This window comes from Nannobrachium achirus (assembly GCF_963921795.1).
Source record: "Nannobrachium achirus genome assembly, chromosome: 5".
Taxonomy (NCBI): domain Eukaryota; kingdom Metazoa; phylum Chordata; class Actinopteri; order Myctophiformes; family Myctophidae; genus Nannobrachium; species Nannobrachium achirus.
Genome location: NC_137814.1, coordinates 9075230 through 9093114, shown reverse-complemented (window position 1 = coordinate 9093114; position 17885 = coordinate 9075230). Strand labels below are relative to the sequence as shown.

General features: G+C 42.1%; 6 protein-coding genes across 6 annotated transcripts; 2 read left to right on the top strand and 4 right to left on the bottom strand.

The window, feature by feature from the left end:
- Positions 1-5011: 5011 nt before the first annotated feature.
- On the top strand, positions 5012-5599 carry LOC308285575 (histone H1-like; the record flags this gene model as incomplete). Its single annotated transcript, XM_080726364.1, has 1 exon — positions 5012-5599. One exon carries the CDS (start codon positions 5012-5014, stop codon positions 5597-5599), a length of 588 nt encoding a protein of 195 aa, XP_080582490.1.
- Positions 5600-6320: 721 nt separating this feature from the next.
- Positions 6321-6731, bottom strand: LOC308285578 (histone H3.2; the record flags this gene model as incomplete). Its single annotated transcript, XM_080726367.1, has 1 exon — positions 6321-6731. One exon carries the CDS (start codon positions 6729-6731, stop codon positions 6321-6323), a length of 411 nt encoding a protein of 136 aa, XP_080582493.1.
- A 1834-nt stretch (positions 6732-8565) lies between these two features.
- LOC308284790 (histone H2A-like) lies at positions 8566-8985 on the top strand (the record flags this gene model as incomplete). Its single annotated transcript, XM_080725516.1, has 1 exon — positions 8566-8985. One exon carries the CDS (start codon positions 8566-8568, stop codon positions 8983-8985), a length of 420 nt encoding a protein of 139 aa, XP_080581642.1.
- Positions 8986-9719: 734 nt separating this feature from the next.
- On the bottom strand, positions 9720-10094 carry LOC308285583 (histone H2B-like; the record flags this gene model as incomplete). The annotated part of the gene is made up of 1 exon (XM_080726372.1): positions 9720-10094. The coding sequence occupies one exon, from the start codon at positions 10092-10094 to the stop codon at positions 9720-9722; it is 375 nt and encodes a 124-aa protein (XP_080582498.1).
- A 1085-nt stretch (positions 10095-11179) lies between these two features.
- Positions 11180-11491, bottom strand: LOC308285586 (histone H4; the record flags this gene model as incomplete). The annotated part of the gene is made up of 1 exon (XM_080726375.1): positions 11180-11491. The coding sequence occupies one exon, from the start codon at positions 11489-11491 to the stop codon at positions 11180-11182; it is 312 nt and encodes a 103-aa protein (XP_080582501.1).
- An 803-nt stretch (positions 11492-12294) lies between these two features.
- On the bottom strand, positions 12295-13214 carry LOC308285569 (histone H1-like; the record flags this gene model as incomplete). Its single annotated transcript, XM_080726358.1, has 2 exons — positions 12295-12599; positions 12887-13214. The coding sequence occupies 2 exons, from the start codon at positions 13212-13214 to the stop codon at positions 12295-12297; spliced, it is 633 nt and encodes a 210-aa protein (XP_080582484.1).
- Positions 13215-17885: the final 4671 nt, after the last annotated feature.

Sequence of the window (17885 nt, the reverse complement as noted above, 5' to 3'; positions counted from 1 at the left end):
ATAGGTTTCTGCACGATGAAGAGGAGGATAAGTTCTTTGCTCTGAGCGAGGAAGAGCAGCAGAAGAGTCAGATGATGAGGGAGAAGATTGAAGGACTGAACAGAGAGATATTGACCCTTTCACGCACAATCAGAGCCGTGGAGGAGGAGCTGAGAGCTGAAGACATCTCATTCCTACAGAACTACAAGGCCACAGTGGAAAGACTCCAGCGCCCCACGTCCCCATCCACACAACAGGACCCTCAGCGGATCCCAGGGGCAATGCTAGATGTTGCAAAGCACCTGCATGGGCAACTTGACCTTCAGAGTCTGGAACAAGATGAAGGACATGATCTCATATCATCCTGTCATCCTGAACCCCAACACTGCCCATCCAACACAGAAGGTGTCTGATGATATGACCAGTGTGAGCTGTGCGTGCGACCTAAATGACCCGTCAAGGTCATCTAGGTCTTTGACTCAGGGACTAAGGGCTTTGATTCCGCGGCTCTATGATCCTCTCTATGTCAAGGGTTCTGAGGGCTTTGACTCTGGCACTCACAGTTGGGATGTTGAGGTTGGACACAGTACAGACTGGGAGGTGGGTGTGTTAGCAGATAACGATAACGACGTGAATCTGTTTTGGAATGTGGGTTTCAGTGTTCATGCATACACTATCTGTGCGCCGGGCGAAGTCAGATCTCTCTCAATGAGGCAGAATATCCAGAGGATCAGAGTCCATGTGGACTGGAACAGAGGAGAGCTGTCATTCTCAGATCCCGATACTAACAAACACTTTCGCACCTTCACACACACTTTCACTGACATGCTCTATCCATACGTTTGCAATTTGGATAGTGCTCTCCCTCTGAAAATGTTGCCAGGGAAAGTCACTGTAACTGAAACATGATGATGATGTAAACAATATAATTTGCACATATGTGAAATTTGTCTCTGCATTAACTATTAGGAGCAGTGGATGCTTTAAAGGAGTAGTTCACCCACAAAATAACTTTTTTTGTTTCTATTGATAACTCAAACCATGGAGACATGAGTTCAATCACATCATATTTGTTTGTTTTTGTCGCATTTCTAAGACTTGAATTTGATTATAGTAAATTTACCCCCATTGATTCTGGATGGGGACCAAAATGCAAAACAAAACAATATATATTATTGAACTCAAGTCTCCATGGTGTGAGTTATAAATAATCATGTTGGGGGTGAACTACTCCTTCAATCCAGCGCCCGGTCAGCAGCTACTAGGGGTTAAGAGTCTTTGCTCTGGGACATTTTGACACAATGAGTCATTCAAGAGGAAAATGACTGTATGACAATGAGGATAACGTGTCTTGTAGAGGAACACTGATCTGTATTTCCATGTCCATACAATGATGATGCCAGGTTGTTATGATCCATGGCCTGTCTGTTTGTTTTTTGTTTTTTTTTGGGGTAAAAAAAATATAAAAATAAAACTTGGTTTTGATTTCATTTGGCTGCTGTTAAGTGTCTACTTTTAATCTAGTTTGGGCCACTTTCTTACAAAAAATACGAAAATGCCCATCTACAAACTCTCAATGCATCGTTATGGCATTGTGTAGGTCAGCTATTTCCAATTTGGCATAATAGCAAAGTCTGAAGTGGTTAATGTAAATAAATCACAGTAAAACTACAATAGTAAAACACTTCCATGTTTTAATTTAAAGCTTACTAAAAGCATTGTTCCTGACAGCTCTTGTGTGTGTGTGTGTGTGTATGTGTGTGTGTGTGTGTGTGTGTGTGCTTGCGTGCGTGCGTGCGTGCGTACTATAAAACGTAATTATATTGCAGTAAGTTATAGCATAAACACAATTTCCCAACATTGCAATTTCTGACTTTTTGACCAAATGTCAGATCAATACCATAGTTTTAAAACTTTTTTGTTTTGTTTTTTTGTCAATTGTCAAATCAATACTAATAAAAAAAAACATAATTCTGACTTATTTCATGTCAACTGTCAGATATACATTTTGACAGGTTCTCAATGTAATTTAAGCTCTAAAACCAATATGCAGGATGAGTCTGAATATCAATCATGTCAGACTGCAATATGATACAATACAATCTCTCTCTCTCTCTCTCTCAAAACAGAGGATCCATATGAATAAAATTGGTTGCTTCCTTTTGCATGTCCCACTATCACACTGACCTGAAAATGAAATAATCTAATAAATAAAACTTTACAACGTCAATATAGCAGCTCTATACCAGTTATGCTATAGCAGATCTACAAGCTCACGGCTTGTAGATCTGCTATTTTCACATAATTTATCAGTGATCCATATTAAATGCAATGGGTTTCCTCTAATCCTTTGAGTATGAATGTATCTTTATAATCACCAACAAACAACCATGTTGGTCCTATATATTTGGGGACCTATTCAAGGCTTTTCCACAAATGATCATGTAAGATTTGTCTAAATGAGTTAAAATAGCCAATCTACAATCTTACAGCACTTCAAAGGGCGTGTTTTAGCTTGTAGATCTGCATTTTTGCTAGTTGTCATTATACACTATTTTAACAGGCAAATTAAAAGCATACTATCACAAATATGCAACATATATGTCTGCATAATACCTAAACTACCTGTGTTGGTGCAAAGCATTGTTGTTTTAATCTGTCATGTGAAACACCAGTGATATAACTACACTGTAAAAGGTATGCATTTTGCAAGACTGCATGAGCTATGCCAAGTTTCTTTGTATTATATGTAATGTATTATTTAAAATAAGTAGAGATGGACCGATAGCAAAATTCTTGGCCGATACCGATCCACCGGTTTTATGAAGGTCTGACCTGCCAAAACCGATTCTTTCCGATACCGATTTCTTTAGCTAAGAACTAGAAAATAGGGTTGCTCCAATACCCTTTTTTCAGGCCAAGTAGGCCTACAAGACATACTTCAGTTTGAGTCCCAATAAGCTAGAAGAACACTAATGCCAAATCAATCACAATAGTACAATATCCAAAATCACAGACATTATCCAGTCTAACATGACCGTCTGGACTAGGCAGGAGGAAAGCAGGTGACGCATGCTTTTTTTCCCCTTCTTTTTCATTGACACAGGATTATGGAATATATCCTTACATTGCAAAGGTAATCAGCACCATCTGTATTCTGTAGGCTGCCACTATGGCCATGGCTACACAGAGCTGGATATTTCATATATCCACATAGAAAAATATCTAGGTCCACACAGAGCTGGATATTTCATATATCCCGTTTTTTCAGATATCCACAGAAAAATATCTAGGTCCACACGACAAAGATATCTAGGTCTAACAAGCACACACACAGTAAAGTCTTCAGAGATATCCGGGTTCCCTGTCTACACGGACCCAGTGAATCGGATATTTTTCAATCTCTCCACTTATTTATCCGGTTTTAAAAATGTCCAGCTTTGCGGCCGAAATATCCAGCTTCATGTGGCTGCAAGCCCCAACAGCACAAAAAAATATCCAGCTTCACAAGCCCTAAAAACTAAGCTCCAAACAGCCCAAAACAAACTAATTAGGGTCCTGCTTAACCTTCCTTATCAGACTCACCTCACCGCTACTCACCAGTTAAAGGGCCAGTTCACCTCTAGGACAACCAGATCTTATTTTATTGTTGTTTGGGACACGATCAACACAATCCTGAGTTATTTTTTGTGTGCAATCTGTGTTTTGAGATATTTTAGTATTTCAGCATGAATGATGATGCATTTTGCATCATATGAGTCATCATGCTGCATCATAATCGTACCAGATCACAATCGTACCAGTGCCCCTCTCCCCCGACCTAAGTAATAGCATAAATAAAAGTTTCTATTTATATAGCTATTTTCATTATGCTGGCTGCGTGTGAATTTACTCAGCAATCTATTGGATACCTAGGCATACAGAGCCAAAGGGAAGATTGGGATGATAACAGCATCATTATTTTACTTTGCTTCGAACTAGCTCGAGACCCCGCATAAAAAAGTACATGGCAGTACAGTTTAGATACACGGTCTACTAATATGATTTAAACCCAAGAAAGCACAATGGTATTGTTCTTTTTAAGTATCAGTATGGCCTATGTACAGTCATTTAACTCAATGCTGATTGCTGACACAATAGTATGTATATTGTTTTGTGAATGGCACCATTGGATGCAAGATGCATCATATGATGCAAAATGCATCACCATTCATGCTGAAATACTAACATATCTCAAAACACAGATTGAACACAAAAAAATAAAAAATAACTCAGGATTGTGTTGATCTTGTCCCAAACAACAATAAAATAATAAGTAATAAGATCTGGTTGTCCCAGAGGTGAACTGGGCCTTTAACTGACCGTCCTTGAATACATATAAATCATAAATGTAAGCCTTGAAATGAACTATGTCAGGTTTCTTATGATTATTAACAAAACAAGAGCTTAGCAGAGTCAGATAAATGACCAGTGTCCTCTCATAAGTGTCCATGCCACAGGGCAGGCCAACAGCAGTGCTGTGTTTGCCGACACTGGAAAGTTTCAGTTTTAAAACAAAAAGCTTTGCCACAGACGACCCGTTTTACTTTTATTTCAAAGCCAGCCATCAAATCTTGCTCTGCGGAAAATATGAAACTGGTTGTTCTATATTAAAAGTATTTTAAAAGCCAAATGACAGGGGAAAGATGGCAAACTACTCTCCTTGTAATGGTGTATATCTGAGATTTTTAACGTCTCCAAACAAAACACAGGAGCACTAAGCACTCCACATGATTTGATTATGAAGTGAAACGTGTCTGCTATGTGCCCCATTTGTTTATTGACTTCAATATATTTTTCAGTCTGTATTTTATCTGTTTTAAGTTGCAGAGAAAACACAAGTGTCCCAGTATTCTGCAGCACACAGAGCACTGACCTAGTGGGTTGAGACTACATGGTTCTCACAAATCCTTTAAGTTCCACCCCCTCCTCCCCTCTCAGTCTCTCTACTCAGACTTTACTTCAGTGCATCTGATATACGATACAGAAGAGAATGGCAGAAGTCGCCCCAGCTGCCGCCGCCCCGGCTAAAGCAGCCAAGAAGAAGGCCGCCGCGAAACCCAAGACGGACGGTCCCAGCGTCCAGGATCTCATCGTCGATGCTGTGACAGCTTCCAAGGAGAGGAGCGGTGTGTCTCTGGCCGCCCTCAAGAAGGCTCTGTCCGCCGGCGGCGTCGACGTGGAGAAGAAGAAGGTCATCGTTAAGAACACTGTGAAGAGGCTGGTAGCAAACGGCACCCTGCTTCAGACCAAGGGTACCGGTGCTTCTGGGTCCTTCAAGCTCAACAAGAAGGCGGAAAAGAAAGCAGTCAAAGCCAAGAAGCCTGCAGCCAAGAAGCCCGCCGCGGCAAAGAAATCTCCCAAGAAGGCGGCAGCCAAGAAGCCCGCAGCCGCTAAAAAATCTCCCAAGAAGGCAAAGAAGCCTGCAGCTGCAAAGAAAGCTGTAGCCAAGATCCCCAAGAAGGCTGCCAAGAGTCCAAAGAAAGTGAAGAAACCCACTGCCGCTAAGAAAGCACCAGCAAAGAAGGCAGCCAAACCCAAGGCGGCGAAACCCAAGAAGGCAGCTGCCAAGAAGAAGTAAACAGCCTCACAACAACCAGTTTAACACAAAGGCTCTTTTAAGAGCCACCCACAACTTTATTCAAAGAGTTCCTATTTATATATTTTTTGTCTTGGCACTGCCAATCAGGATCGATCAATTATGTGATTAGTTGTCATTAGTGAGAACTTGTATTAATTGATTAAGATCCGTGTTCTTAATAATTTAGAACTGGTAGCAAACTGGTCTATGGAGTTAAAAAAATGCCACATGAGCAAAATGTCTAAATTAGACAAAGCAAATGGGGCTACAGCCCAGCTAAAATACAATTAATGTATTTAATAATTCCATGTTAACTAATGGTAGTTCGGAAGTTACATTTTATTTTCACAATCGGAATATAACTTTAGTCATTTTCTGTTCTCTTTGCTATGACAATGCTCAAATCTAACAAGCATTATATTTTACTCCACTGCGCCTGCCTTTGAGATACAGGACCACTTTTGCATATGCAAAAGGTTAGTTTACCATGGCCATCTTGTTTAATATTTTGTTAAGAAATTATGCTGGTTGTTTACGGTTCATGTAAAGAACATTGATTTGCCTTGTGAACGTGCAACAAACACTTACCAGCGTAATATTGCACGTGAATGGACGGTGTTTGTGTCTACCCTAATACGAAGCAGGGAATTATTGCTCTTCAAATAATACATTTGGTGGCTCTTAAAAGAGCCGTTTTGGGGTTCAGACAGTGACGGATGGTTTAAGCACGTTCTCCACGGATACGACGGGCCAGCTGGATGTCTTTGGGCATGATGGTCACCCTCTTGGCGTGGATGGCGCACAGATTGGTGTCTTCAAACAGACCGACCAGATAAGCCTCGGCTGACTCCTGCAGAGCCATGACGGCGGAGCTCTGGAAGCGCAGGTCGGTCTTGAAGTCCTGGGCGATCTCCCTCACCAGGCGCTGGAAGGGCAGCTTGCGGATCAGCAGCTCGGTGGACTTCTGGTAGCGACGGATCTCCCTCAGAGCCACTGTACCGGGACGGTAACGGTGAGGCTTCTTCACTCCACCGGTTGCCGGCGCGCTCTTACGAGCTGCCTTGGTGGCGAGCTGCTTCCTGGGGGCTTTGCCTCCGGTGGATTTACGGGCGGTCTGCTTGGTTCTGGCCATTTTGCTATCTGGTGCTTGAAAAAAGAAGTTGTGATAAAAATGAGCGCAAACTCGTTCTCTTTATCTCAGCGGCTCTGAGACGCCGTCTTTCTCTGATTGGTCTGTGGTCAGGAACCTCCTTGTTTGGGAGGAACCAGAGTTTAGACTGGGAGGAGCCGAACACGCCACTAGTAGTGATTGGTGGGGAGCTCATACACACTCAGCCCGCGCACACACTCGTTTTTATGATTGGTGGGGCGCACACTGAGTATCTCCCACCAATCACATAATAGAGTGTGTTACAAAGTCAAACCTATAAAAGGGCTCGTGCTCCTCTCCTCCATCACATTTCTTCGAGCTTATACTCCAGAAATAAACCTACAAAATGAGCGGCCGAGGCAAGACAGGCAGTTTGAGCTAGACGTTATAAATGAGCACTTGGCACTTTATGAAGAGGTCTCGGGTTCTAAGCTGAATCCAGATAAAACGGAGGGTGTCTGGTTCGGGAGGAGGGAGGCCCGGCCAACAGTAAATATAAAAGACAGTGAAACATTGACAGTCTTGGGCATCAAGTTCAGTAACAGTGATAGCTATGGGAAAAACTGGGATGACAAGGAAAACATTATAAAAGAAGAATTAGATAAATGGGAAAATAAATCATGTCGCTATAAAATGAAGATTATAATTATAAAATCATGTGTTGTATCAAAACTACTATTTCTCGCAACGATTTTTCCTCCCAAGGACCAGACACTGAAAAAGTTAAATAAATTATTGGTCAACTTTATTTGGGGAACCACCAGGGAGGTGACCAAAAGAAACCTCTTATATAAAAATAAGCGTTTTGGAGGTCTTGGAGCTGTTGACCTGGGATTAAAACTAAAAATTGCCTTCTGTAAAAATGTAGCTTCCGGCTTTAAAAGAAGTGCAGTATGGATTGGCGAGGCTTTAAGCTGGACCAAAAAGATGGGCCGAGCAAGGAACTCTTTTCCCTATTTTAAAATCATGTATGGTGATTTATTGTGTAATTCTGCACATCTGAATATTGATTGGACTGAAATGTCGAGCAAGAAAATCTATGGTGTGATATGTGATGATTTGTATGGTGGCGTTTTCCCCTACAGGGATCTGGATGACAACCAGAAGCAGGTGTGTCTAAAAAATATTTGGAGTAAAAACTTGTCTGAAAAAAAGAGAGACGTCATGTGGCTTGTTACTGTAAGACGACTAGCCGTTAGGGCAGTTGTAAAATGGAGTTGTTTTGTAACAACAGTTAAATGCCCATTTGTTAATTGTGACGAAGATGAAACTATAGAGCACCTGCTGGTTGATTGTTCCAGATCGCAGTATGTGTGGGGGAAAATGGCCCGCATTGGTTTCACTGTAAAACTGAGTTATAACGCGGTAATGTATGGTGTTTTTGACGAGAAGCTTTCACCCATGGACCAGGACTTTTATTGGTCTGTTGTATGTACCACAGTGAATAAACTGTGGAATACACGTTGTGCAATGACTATTAAGCAGGAGGCCATCTCTGGAGAGGTGGTCTTTAAACAGATAATTACTGAGTTGAAGAGACAAAGAACTTTGGACTCTAAACAAGCTATAATGAAGCCGTGGCACCTTTTGACTTTGTAATATGTACTACTTTGCTCTTATATTTATTATATTTCTATTTTTCTATTATGTTTTTTGTTGCTAAAGACTCGGACCTGATATTGAATAAGGGGAGGGGTTAAAACGGAAAGTAATGACCTTACAAATATATTCTATATGCGTCTATTATTTTGTATTTAAATGCATTTGAATTTTGAAAGTGTTGCTTTTGAATTGTATGTATTTTGAAAGTGCTGAAATGATTGTAAACTGCCAAATTTCAATAAAGTTTATAAAAAAAAAAAAAAGCAAGACAGGCGGAAAGGCCAGAGCGAAGGCCAAGACCCGCTCATCCCGTGCCGGGCTCCAGTTCCCCGTGGGTCGTGTCCACAGGCTGCTGCGTAAAGGCAACTACGCCCAGAGAGTCGGCGCCGGCGCCCCAGTTTATCTGGCGGCTGTCCTCGAGTACCTGACCGCTGAGATCCTGGAGTTGGCTGGAAACGCTGCCCGTGACAACAAGAAGACTCGTATCATCCCCCGTCACCTCCAGCTGGCCGTCCGCAACGACGAGGAGCTCAACAAACTCCTGGGCGGAGTGACCATCGCTCAGGGCGGTGTGCTGCCCAACATCCAGGCTGTCCTGCTCCCCAAGAAGACCGAGAAAGCCGCCAAGAAATAAACCTGCTTCATTCGTCTGAATAAACCCCACAAAGGCTCTTTTAAGAGCCACCCACTAATTCAACAAAGAGTTGCTCCTAATACCCTATAAAGAGATAATATATATAGTGTAACTCTTAAGTACCCACAATACCTTATTGTTATATCTTATTAAAATTGTGAAATAAGTACCATTTACCGCAATGTTACTGGTCATATCCTACACGAGCTTATAACCATGATAGAATTATAGTAGTAGGTGCATTTGTTTAATATATTTTACACCATTTCAGAATGGACTCATTACTCAGATGTAATCAATGTTATATTATTAGCTCTGTGGGTCATTTCACGAATGACAACTTTTAGTAACATTTTAGTATAATCTACACTTCACAATACTTGGCTGCCAAAATACTAGGCCAACAATCCGGCCAACACCCAAACTCAAATGACAAATGTGAATATACATTTTTACAAGCATAGCGATGCACCCATTATTTTTAAATGTGTGGATTAAATACATCTATGATACTGTAAGGACTGTTATGCCATGTTTGTCTTTCCTTTGTAAACCAGAGTCACTTAATTTGCAACGTCTTGATTGTATATCTAGTTTGTAAGCCTCATTTTTATCATAATAGCTGCCAATGATTTTAGACAGGCTATATAGTTAGCAATTGGATCAACTCTTTGTTGGAAAATATGGGTGGTCCTTAAAAGGACCGTTGGTTTTAGTACAGTAGAATAGTCAGTTTACTTTGAGCTGGTGTACTTGGTGACAGCCTTGGTGCCTTCAGACACGGCGTGCTTGGCCAGCTCACCGGGGAGCAGCAGGCGGACGGCGGTCTGGATCTCCCTGGATGAGATGGTGGAGCGCTTGTTGTAGTGAGCCAGTTTAGAGGCTTCACCGGCGATGCGCTCAAAGATGTCGTTGACAAAGGAGTTCATGATGCCCATGGCCTTGGAGGAGATACCGGTGTCAGGGTGGACCTGCTTCAGGACCTTGTACACGTAGATGGCATAGCTCTCCTTCCTGGACTTTCTGCGCTTCTTACCGCCCTTGGCGGCGGTCTTGGAGACGGCTTTCTTGGAGCCCTTCTTGGGCGCTGGCTTCGCAACTTCGGGCATCCTGACTGTATTCTATCAATGGCTCGCTGAGACGAATGTAGTAAGAGAGCGCCGTCGCACCATTATTTATACACAGCCAATGCCAATGTGGTGGTGTGACTCCCAGCATATGATTGGCTGATCCTTCCACAAAGAGGGCGGTGTGACCGGTGTCTTTATTTCTGTAATATTTCTCCCGCTCGTGCGCTCTATTGTCCCTGTAATATTTTGAGCGGCTAAATAGGCACTTAGGGTAAATTGTAACGTTAAAGTATTTTATTATTGTTATTATTATTATATTGTTATAAATGTATATTTTAATGTCCATAAAGGTCCCCAATGGAAACAGTGATTTATTGACTAACAAAAGGTATCAGTCTGTCTATTCATTGAGACAATGGCATTATTCCCAATATTATAAGAAATGGTTAATCAAGTATTATAATGTGTAAATGTGATTCCTCTCTTCTGGGCTTAGAAAAACAAAATAGAGAACCGGGTGTTGCTTTATTTTTCTCCATTCCGGAATCCTAGCCCGTTTATTACTTCAAGACAATGAAAGCAGAATCGATTTAGTTCCATCACTCCAGTTAATTTCAGTTGGGACATTGTAATGTAAACTCTGTAATCAGAGTATTTCAAAGTAAGTTATTGAACCCAGTGTGTTTCCCCGCCTCTACATGTTCATATACTGATAGTGGCAGAGGCACAGGCGCTTGTTTAAACCCAGTTGTACTTAATATACTAGTTCACGTTAATATTCAAATCACAAAGTATTCCAGGTTACGTTTTAGAAGATCAAGGATTATTTGCGATGCTCCAATTTAAGTCCCGCGCTGCTTAGAATGTGTTTATGTAGCAAAGCAAGGTTTAATTTGGGCAAATGTGGAAATAGACGTTTTGCCTGGTGGTCGAATATCAACATAATGTATCTTTGGCACCAAGTATATTCGTGTTTTGGATTATGAACTAATCATGTCAATATATATTCACATGTACAGTTTGTAAACTGTAGTTATACACAAAAGTGGGAATAAACTCGTTACATAACGTGTGGGCGGCTCTTAAAAGAGCCTTTGGTTTGTTGGTAGATCAAGTCAGCGTTATTAACCTCCGAAGCCGTACAGAGTGCGTCCCTGTCTCTTCAGCGCATAGACAACATCCATGGCGGTCACGGTCTTTCTCTTGGCGTGCTCGGTGTAGGTGACGGCATCACGGATCACGTTCTCCAGGAACACCTTGAGGACACCACGGGTCTCCTCGTAGATCAGACCGGAGATACGCTTCACACCGCCACGGCGAGCCAGACGGCGGATAGCGGGCTTGGTGATTCCCTGGATGTTATCACGCAGAACCTTGCGATGACGCTTGGCGCCTCCTTTTCCCAGTCCCTTTCCGCCTTTGCCACGCCCACTCATTTTGTAGCTTCAGTTCAGTTCAGTTGAAGATGCAGAAGTGAATGATTCCAGAGCCCTGAGCCATGCCTTTTTATGTGTGTTCTGAGGACGTAAGGGAGGACAGGCAGACTGCCCCTCCCCTACCACACACGCACCTCCCCCTTGTTCATTTTGGTCACATCACCCCCTAGTATATAGTAATACCGGTATTGCTAGTCCTCTATATCCTCTATATCCTCTATATCATAATAATTGTTAATTTTTCAAACGTATCCCCCCATTCATATTTTTGTCAATGTACAATTTGGTGTTACTGAATACATGCCTAATACACCCTCTGGACCATAGCATTTCTTTCGACTCTCAAGTTTAAACGTTTGAATTGTCACAGACATAACCTAAATAAAGTTATAATAATTCATCAATAATTAAGTATTAATACGGAATTCTTGTCTCGCTTATTTGAGGTGGACCAGGGTTAGTATGTATAATAATGTAGGCCTATATGATTCTGAACTATAACAATTGTAGTATAGGCTACTAATCAATATCAATGTTGAATTTGAACCAACACATACTAGTCAGGACAATTAGAATCTAATAGTGATTTATGGATTAACAAAATTAGGTCATAGGGGAGGTGGGCGAGTTTGCAAGCTCTATAGCTAAAGTGAGAGAAATGGCCATATTCATTTACGTCTAGACTGTTGTGTCACCATTAACACACAGACTGGTTAGTATTCCAGTGCTCAGGATACTCTTATAAAATAAAGTGGTTGGCTCTTAAAAGAGCCTTTTGTGGGAATAAAGATGGAACAGGTGGTTTACTTCTTTTTGGGGGCTGCCTTCTTTGCTGCCTTGGGTTTGGCAACCTTCTTGGCTGGAGCTTTCTTGGCTGCTGCGGGCTTCTTTGCCACTTTCTTGGGGCTCTTGGCGGCCTTCTTGGGGCTTTTAGCTACTACTTTCTTGGCGGCGGGCTTCTTGGCTTTCTTGGGTGATTTCTTAGCGGCGGCGGGCTTCTTTGCTGCCGCCTTCTTGGGCTTCTTAGCCGCTGCGGGTTTTTTGGCGGCAGCGGGCTTCTTTGCTTTAACTGCCTTCTTTACAGCAGGCTTCTTCGCCTTCACCGCCTCTGCCTTCAGGGGATTGCACACGGTACGCGGTCACCGCCTGCTAGTAATTCATTTTCAATGAGAGGCGGGCGGCTATTTCGTCCGCGCAGCGAAGTTTAGAGGCGGCGAGGCAAGCGGGCGCAGTCCCGTGAATATCCCCGCGAGCGTGCTCGTTTGTGCATGCGTACGCGGGCGGTGAGAGATGGATTGTGTTCATCTTTGTGAAATACCGCGCAGCGTTTACTCAAAGAGCGAGTGTGTTTGTGGATCACCGCGGCGCGGTCCTCGCAGATCCAAGCGGGAGCACCGGCGGCAACCGCTGTCCGTCTGTAGAGCGCCTTCTTGTTCATCTTGAAAGAGCCAGACGCGCCGGTGCCTTTGAGCTGGACCAGAGTGCCTTTAGCGACCAGGCTCTTGACGGCGATCTTGACGCGGGCCTTGTTCTTCTCCACATCGTAGCCGCCGGCAGCCAGAGCTTTCTTGACGGCAGCCAGAGACACACCGCTCCGCTCCTTGGAGGCGGACACGGCCTTGACGACCAGCTCAGCGACGCTGGGGCCGGTCTTCTTGGGTCGGGGAGCTGCTTTCTTCTTGGCGGCCTTGGTCGGGGCTGGAGCTGGTGCGACTTCTGCCATTGTTCTCTTCTCAGTAGTTTATTCTTCCTTTCCTAAAGTAAAGACTGTCAGACTGGTGATGAACGCTCTGAAGGGGCTGGACTTAAACACCCCATGAGAACCATGTAGAGACAACACACACAGCCCCTCTTGTCTATGGCTTGGCTTAATGTGCCTTTTGTGTTTTCTCCTCGATTAAAACTAGATATAACAAACTACAGTGTATATTATTTAATGCAACAAAGAGCTGAACAGTTAGCACACATGTGCCTTTTCGTCATTAATATATCTGAGATAAAAACAGTAATCTAGTTTTTAAGTGATGTGATCAAAACATCACCCTTACACAGTCCGAGAACAGTGTTTCCTCCATATTTTGTCTTTTAAAACATGTTATACTATACTACTACTAACAATTCTCACAATCGTCTTAGCAGACATACCTAGCGACGCAATACCATAAAATATACTCTTGTTTTGCCCTCTGTTTTGCATAAATAGGAGGATTTCTGACCCCAGTAAACACACTTCAGTTTATGCAGCATGATGGTGGATCTGACCCGACTACCAATGACAGATGGAAACTGTTGGAACAGTTTGGACAAATAACTTATTTGTGATCAAACTATAGCAAACAAAACATTTAAATATTCAATGAACTGTAGGCCTATGTGTATTTGATACAGTTGACATGCTGTACCCAGCACACTTCTCATTAGGCAATTTGTCATGCTATATCACATTTTGTATGATTAATTCACCATTGTGCTCTGTATACAATCAAATGAAAAGTGGTACTGCCATATTTACTACTGAGAAAATGTTATGTATGTCCAACACCTTACACTTATAGCAGCAAGTGACAGAACTGTTTAATCACAACTGTGCTGCAAACTTTCATTTCTTTCATTCAAGGCAGCACAATTTCTCAGCTCAAACTACATCATGGGGGAATAATGTCTGATGTGCATGCAATAGGTACAAACTAAAATGTGGACTAAGCAGCATATGTAGTTTTGTTTTTTTATGCACCACATGTCTGGAACAAACTCCCAGAAAACTGCAGGTCTAAATCACAGATTACCATGTTATTGTATCCTAGTGTCATTTTATACTTGTTTTTCCTTTGCTTGGTGTTCTGTGTAAAGCATCAAATAGCCTTGTTGTTGAAATACAATTACTTTGCCCTACATAGTAACAGCTGCCCTCCCCATTGCGTTAGAACAAAATGAGTCATAAGAAATGTGTGATCATTACCTCTCCGATTACTGCTAAACTGGGTCATTCACACACCCCAGAATAAACGCATGTGGATGGGTGTATGAGGAGTAACTGAACAACTGAAGGCCTATGCCTTTAACTGTGAGAAATAAGAATTTACATTTATTTTTGGTGGTCATTTTATTGATTATCAACATAAACAGATACACATGTCATCATTACAATAACACCCAGATATGAACTGATTTTAAATCAAGTTGATTCCTGTTTTGAAGAAATACAATTATGGAATTCCAATACAAAACCTAGCAAAGTGACACAAGGGGATAGCACCTTCTAGCTGCAGTGATAACAAACTTTGGTGCTCTGATTGCAACCAGTTAATTTCCTAGGTGGCAGTTACTGGTGCTAGGGTTGAAAAGGTATGAGTGCTGACAGTGAAGCCTTGATGATCATGAGGCATGCAATGCAATGCCACAGTCAGCCACCAGGTGAGTGAGTGCCCACACTGAGCAGCCATCCACAACCACAATCTGAGTTGGTGAGCCGTGGTGAACAGATTAGCAGAATAGTCATCAACTGTTTAGAAATTACAGGATTTGGGGTGATGTAATCGTTTCCCAGTCCGTTGATACAACATGATGATCATAAATACATGGTAATTATGTTGATTTCTTGTGCCACAGATTTACAATTCACCTCAACAACACATCATAATATCATTCATTGCTACACTCAAGTCTTTGCAGTAGCCTACCTATTTTGGCCTGTCAAATTACTCAGGTCAGGTTACAACAACTTCAACAAGTGATTTAATAGTCATCATGTTACATTGTTACAGTATGCTTCTAAGTATCATATTTTGTAAAAAAAAAAAAAAAAACGTGTATGTTGTTGATCTCTTGGTAAAGGTCCCTCAAGCCTCTCCTGAAAAAGTGAGGTGAAGCAAGGAAGGCAAAAAAAAAAAAAAAAAAGAATTCAGTAAGAATCATTTAAGTATATGATTGGTGTGCCCCTGTTGCAAGTATTATCCTTTGTTTATATATTGTATGTAGTTGTAAGCTTTTTACTGCATTTTACTGCTGTCTTGGCTCTACAATGGACCTAACAATGTATTAAACAAAAACAAAAACATGGATTTTAAGGATATTACTAACCTAATAAACAAACATATTTACAATCATGAACAACAAGCTTTATTTGTACATTGACAAGTGTGAATTGTTCAGAATCAGATTGCCATTCTATTTACATTTTTTTTCTACCACTGACAGTCCACATTTTCACAGTGAAGTAGACACTGCCTTCATCAGAACATTGTGGGCATCAGTTGCCAGCTCCTCCAGACTTTTCCTCAACATAATATAGCTTGTGGTGGCAAAGGAAATTCCCCCTGCTAGAGCAGAACCCACAACAGGGATCAGGCTGTATAGATACTCAGCAGAACCTTCCACAAGTGCAAATCGTGAAACGCAAGTAAGAAGTCGTATAACCCCTGTGCCATTAAACTTAATGTACTGTGGTGCATATTTAATTTCATCCTTCATCTAAAAGGACTTGTCTATGCTTCAATTGTTTTGACCGCAAGGTCATTGGTTCGATTCCGGGCACCACCAACTCAGCGTATGAGTAGCACGGGCTGGCAAGTTGTGCGGCAAGTACTGGGAGCTGATGGTAGGTGTGGCGCTCCACCTCAGCAGTCCATCTCCCAGGGGTCTAGCGCATTGTAACGGGGACAGACTCCTGCATGTTACCGGCTGATACCGACAATAAGCCACTCCCGACCAGGGGCATAGTTCTGCCGATTTAAAATGACTCCAATACGGAACTAATACTTCCTATGATTGGCCGCTAGTTGCGCTGTCCCCCCCCCCGGCCGATCGCAAAAAGAATTGCCCACCATTGGATCCCATTCATTTTCCCCTTTTGTTTTCTAACCTTAATTAACATTTTCATGAATATTGTATGGTTCCTATCGCTAGTTAAAAATTGCCTTTCAATCACCATCATATTCGTTTTGTCGAAATGTGGTCCAATGTATTTAAAATAAATGATAAAGTTGCGGGGGGCGTGGCCAACTAAACTAATACCAGCCGGCTGTGTTCTTCTTCGTGTGCTGTATTTCGGGAGGCTCCAACCACATTCTCCCATGTATCCCTGCGTTGCACGTGACTGTTGGCAGCCAATAGCATCTCTGATGCTTTTACAATTCTATGATGGCGACACTCATTCCAAGGGGTAGAAAGGGCCATTTGCGCTGCATAGAAACCAATGGCTTCGCTTTGTCCATATTTTTCTACAGTCTATGCTCCCGACCTACTTGTCTGACAATCAAAATAGAGCCCACAATCATCACCTGAACCCTGTGTTTGTCCCCACAGTGCATGTAGAATTGTTGTCTCTAATGTTTGCTCCTGTCAGTCAGTGTGTGTGTCTACTGTGTGTGTGTGTGTGTGTGTGTGTGTGTGTGTGTGTGTGTGTGTGTGTGTGTGTGTGTGTGCGTGTGCGCGTGTGTGTGTGTGCGCGTGTTATGTAGACTAGTGCACATAGCCAGAAGACCATGGAACTGAGGAAGTGACAGCAAGGAAAAGGAAACAAATTGTACTAATTTTAGCTATTATTCATTTTTGTTTTAATAGCCCGGATACAACACCTTTTGACATTGTTCTGGAGCAGGAGCAGAGAGAGGAATGTAATAATGATGAGTACTGATACAAGCAGAGGTAATAGGGTCAGTCAGGGTGTCCCCAGGTGAGGAAAGACCCCAACCAATATCAGAAAATATTATTCTGCCTACTACTGCCAGATTTATCATTTATTTATTGGGGCTGGTGCCAGCAAAAAGAAGAGCTTATACCTTTGCGATGTTATAGAAAAATATGTATTTGTTATTTGTATTTAATATATTTGTACTTTAGCCAAACTGGCGGCATGTTTTTACTACACACCTGTGCGACCCCTCATCAGCTTACAGTCATCACAGACAAGGTAAAAAGAACGAGCCATATTGGCAGCGTGCTTGGTTCAAAATTGGGGCGAACAGGAACGTCCGAAGCAGTAAAAGAGTGTTAACTGTCTAGTGCACTGTTCTGGGAGGTCCCAATATAGATGACCCATGTAAAAGGTTGTGGGGGTCAGAATAGTTATCACAAAAATCCCCACACATGCAGACAGTCAAATCCTGAATGTTAATTCATCCATTTGGAGAGAGAGAGAGAGAGAGAGAGAGAGAGAGAGAGAAAAAGAGAGAGAGAGAGAGAGAGAGAGAGAGAGAGAGAGAGAGAGAGAGAGAGAGAGAGAGAGATAGAGAGCATGTTTTCTCATGCAAATAAAGCCCTTTGAATTGAATTGAATTGAATTTAATTGAATTTAATTTAATTGAATTTAGAGAGAGGGCGCATTTACTCTTGATCGATGCTACACAAGATAGCCTGACTGCAAGCGCCAGACTCAATCACACACTTCGTTTTG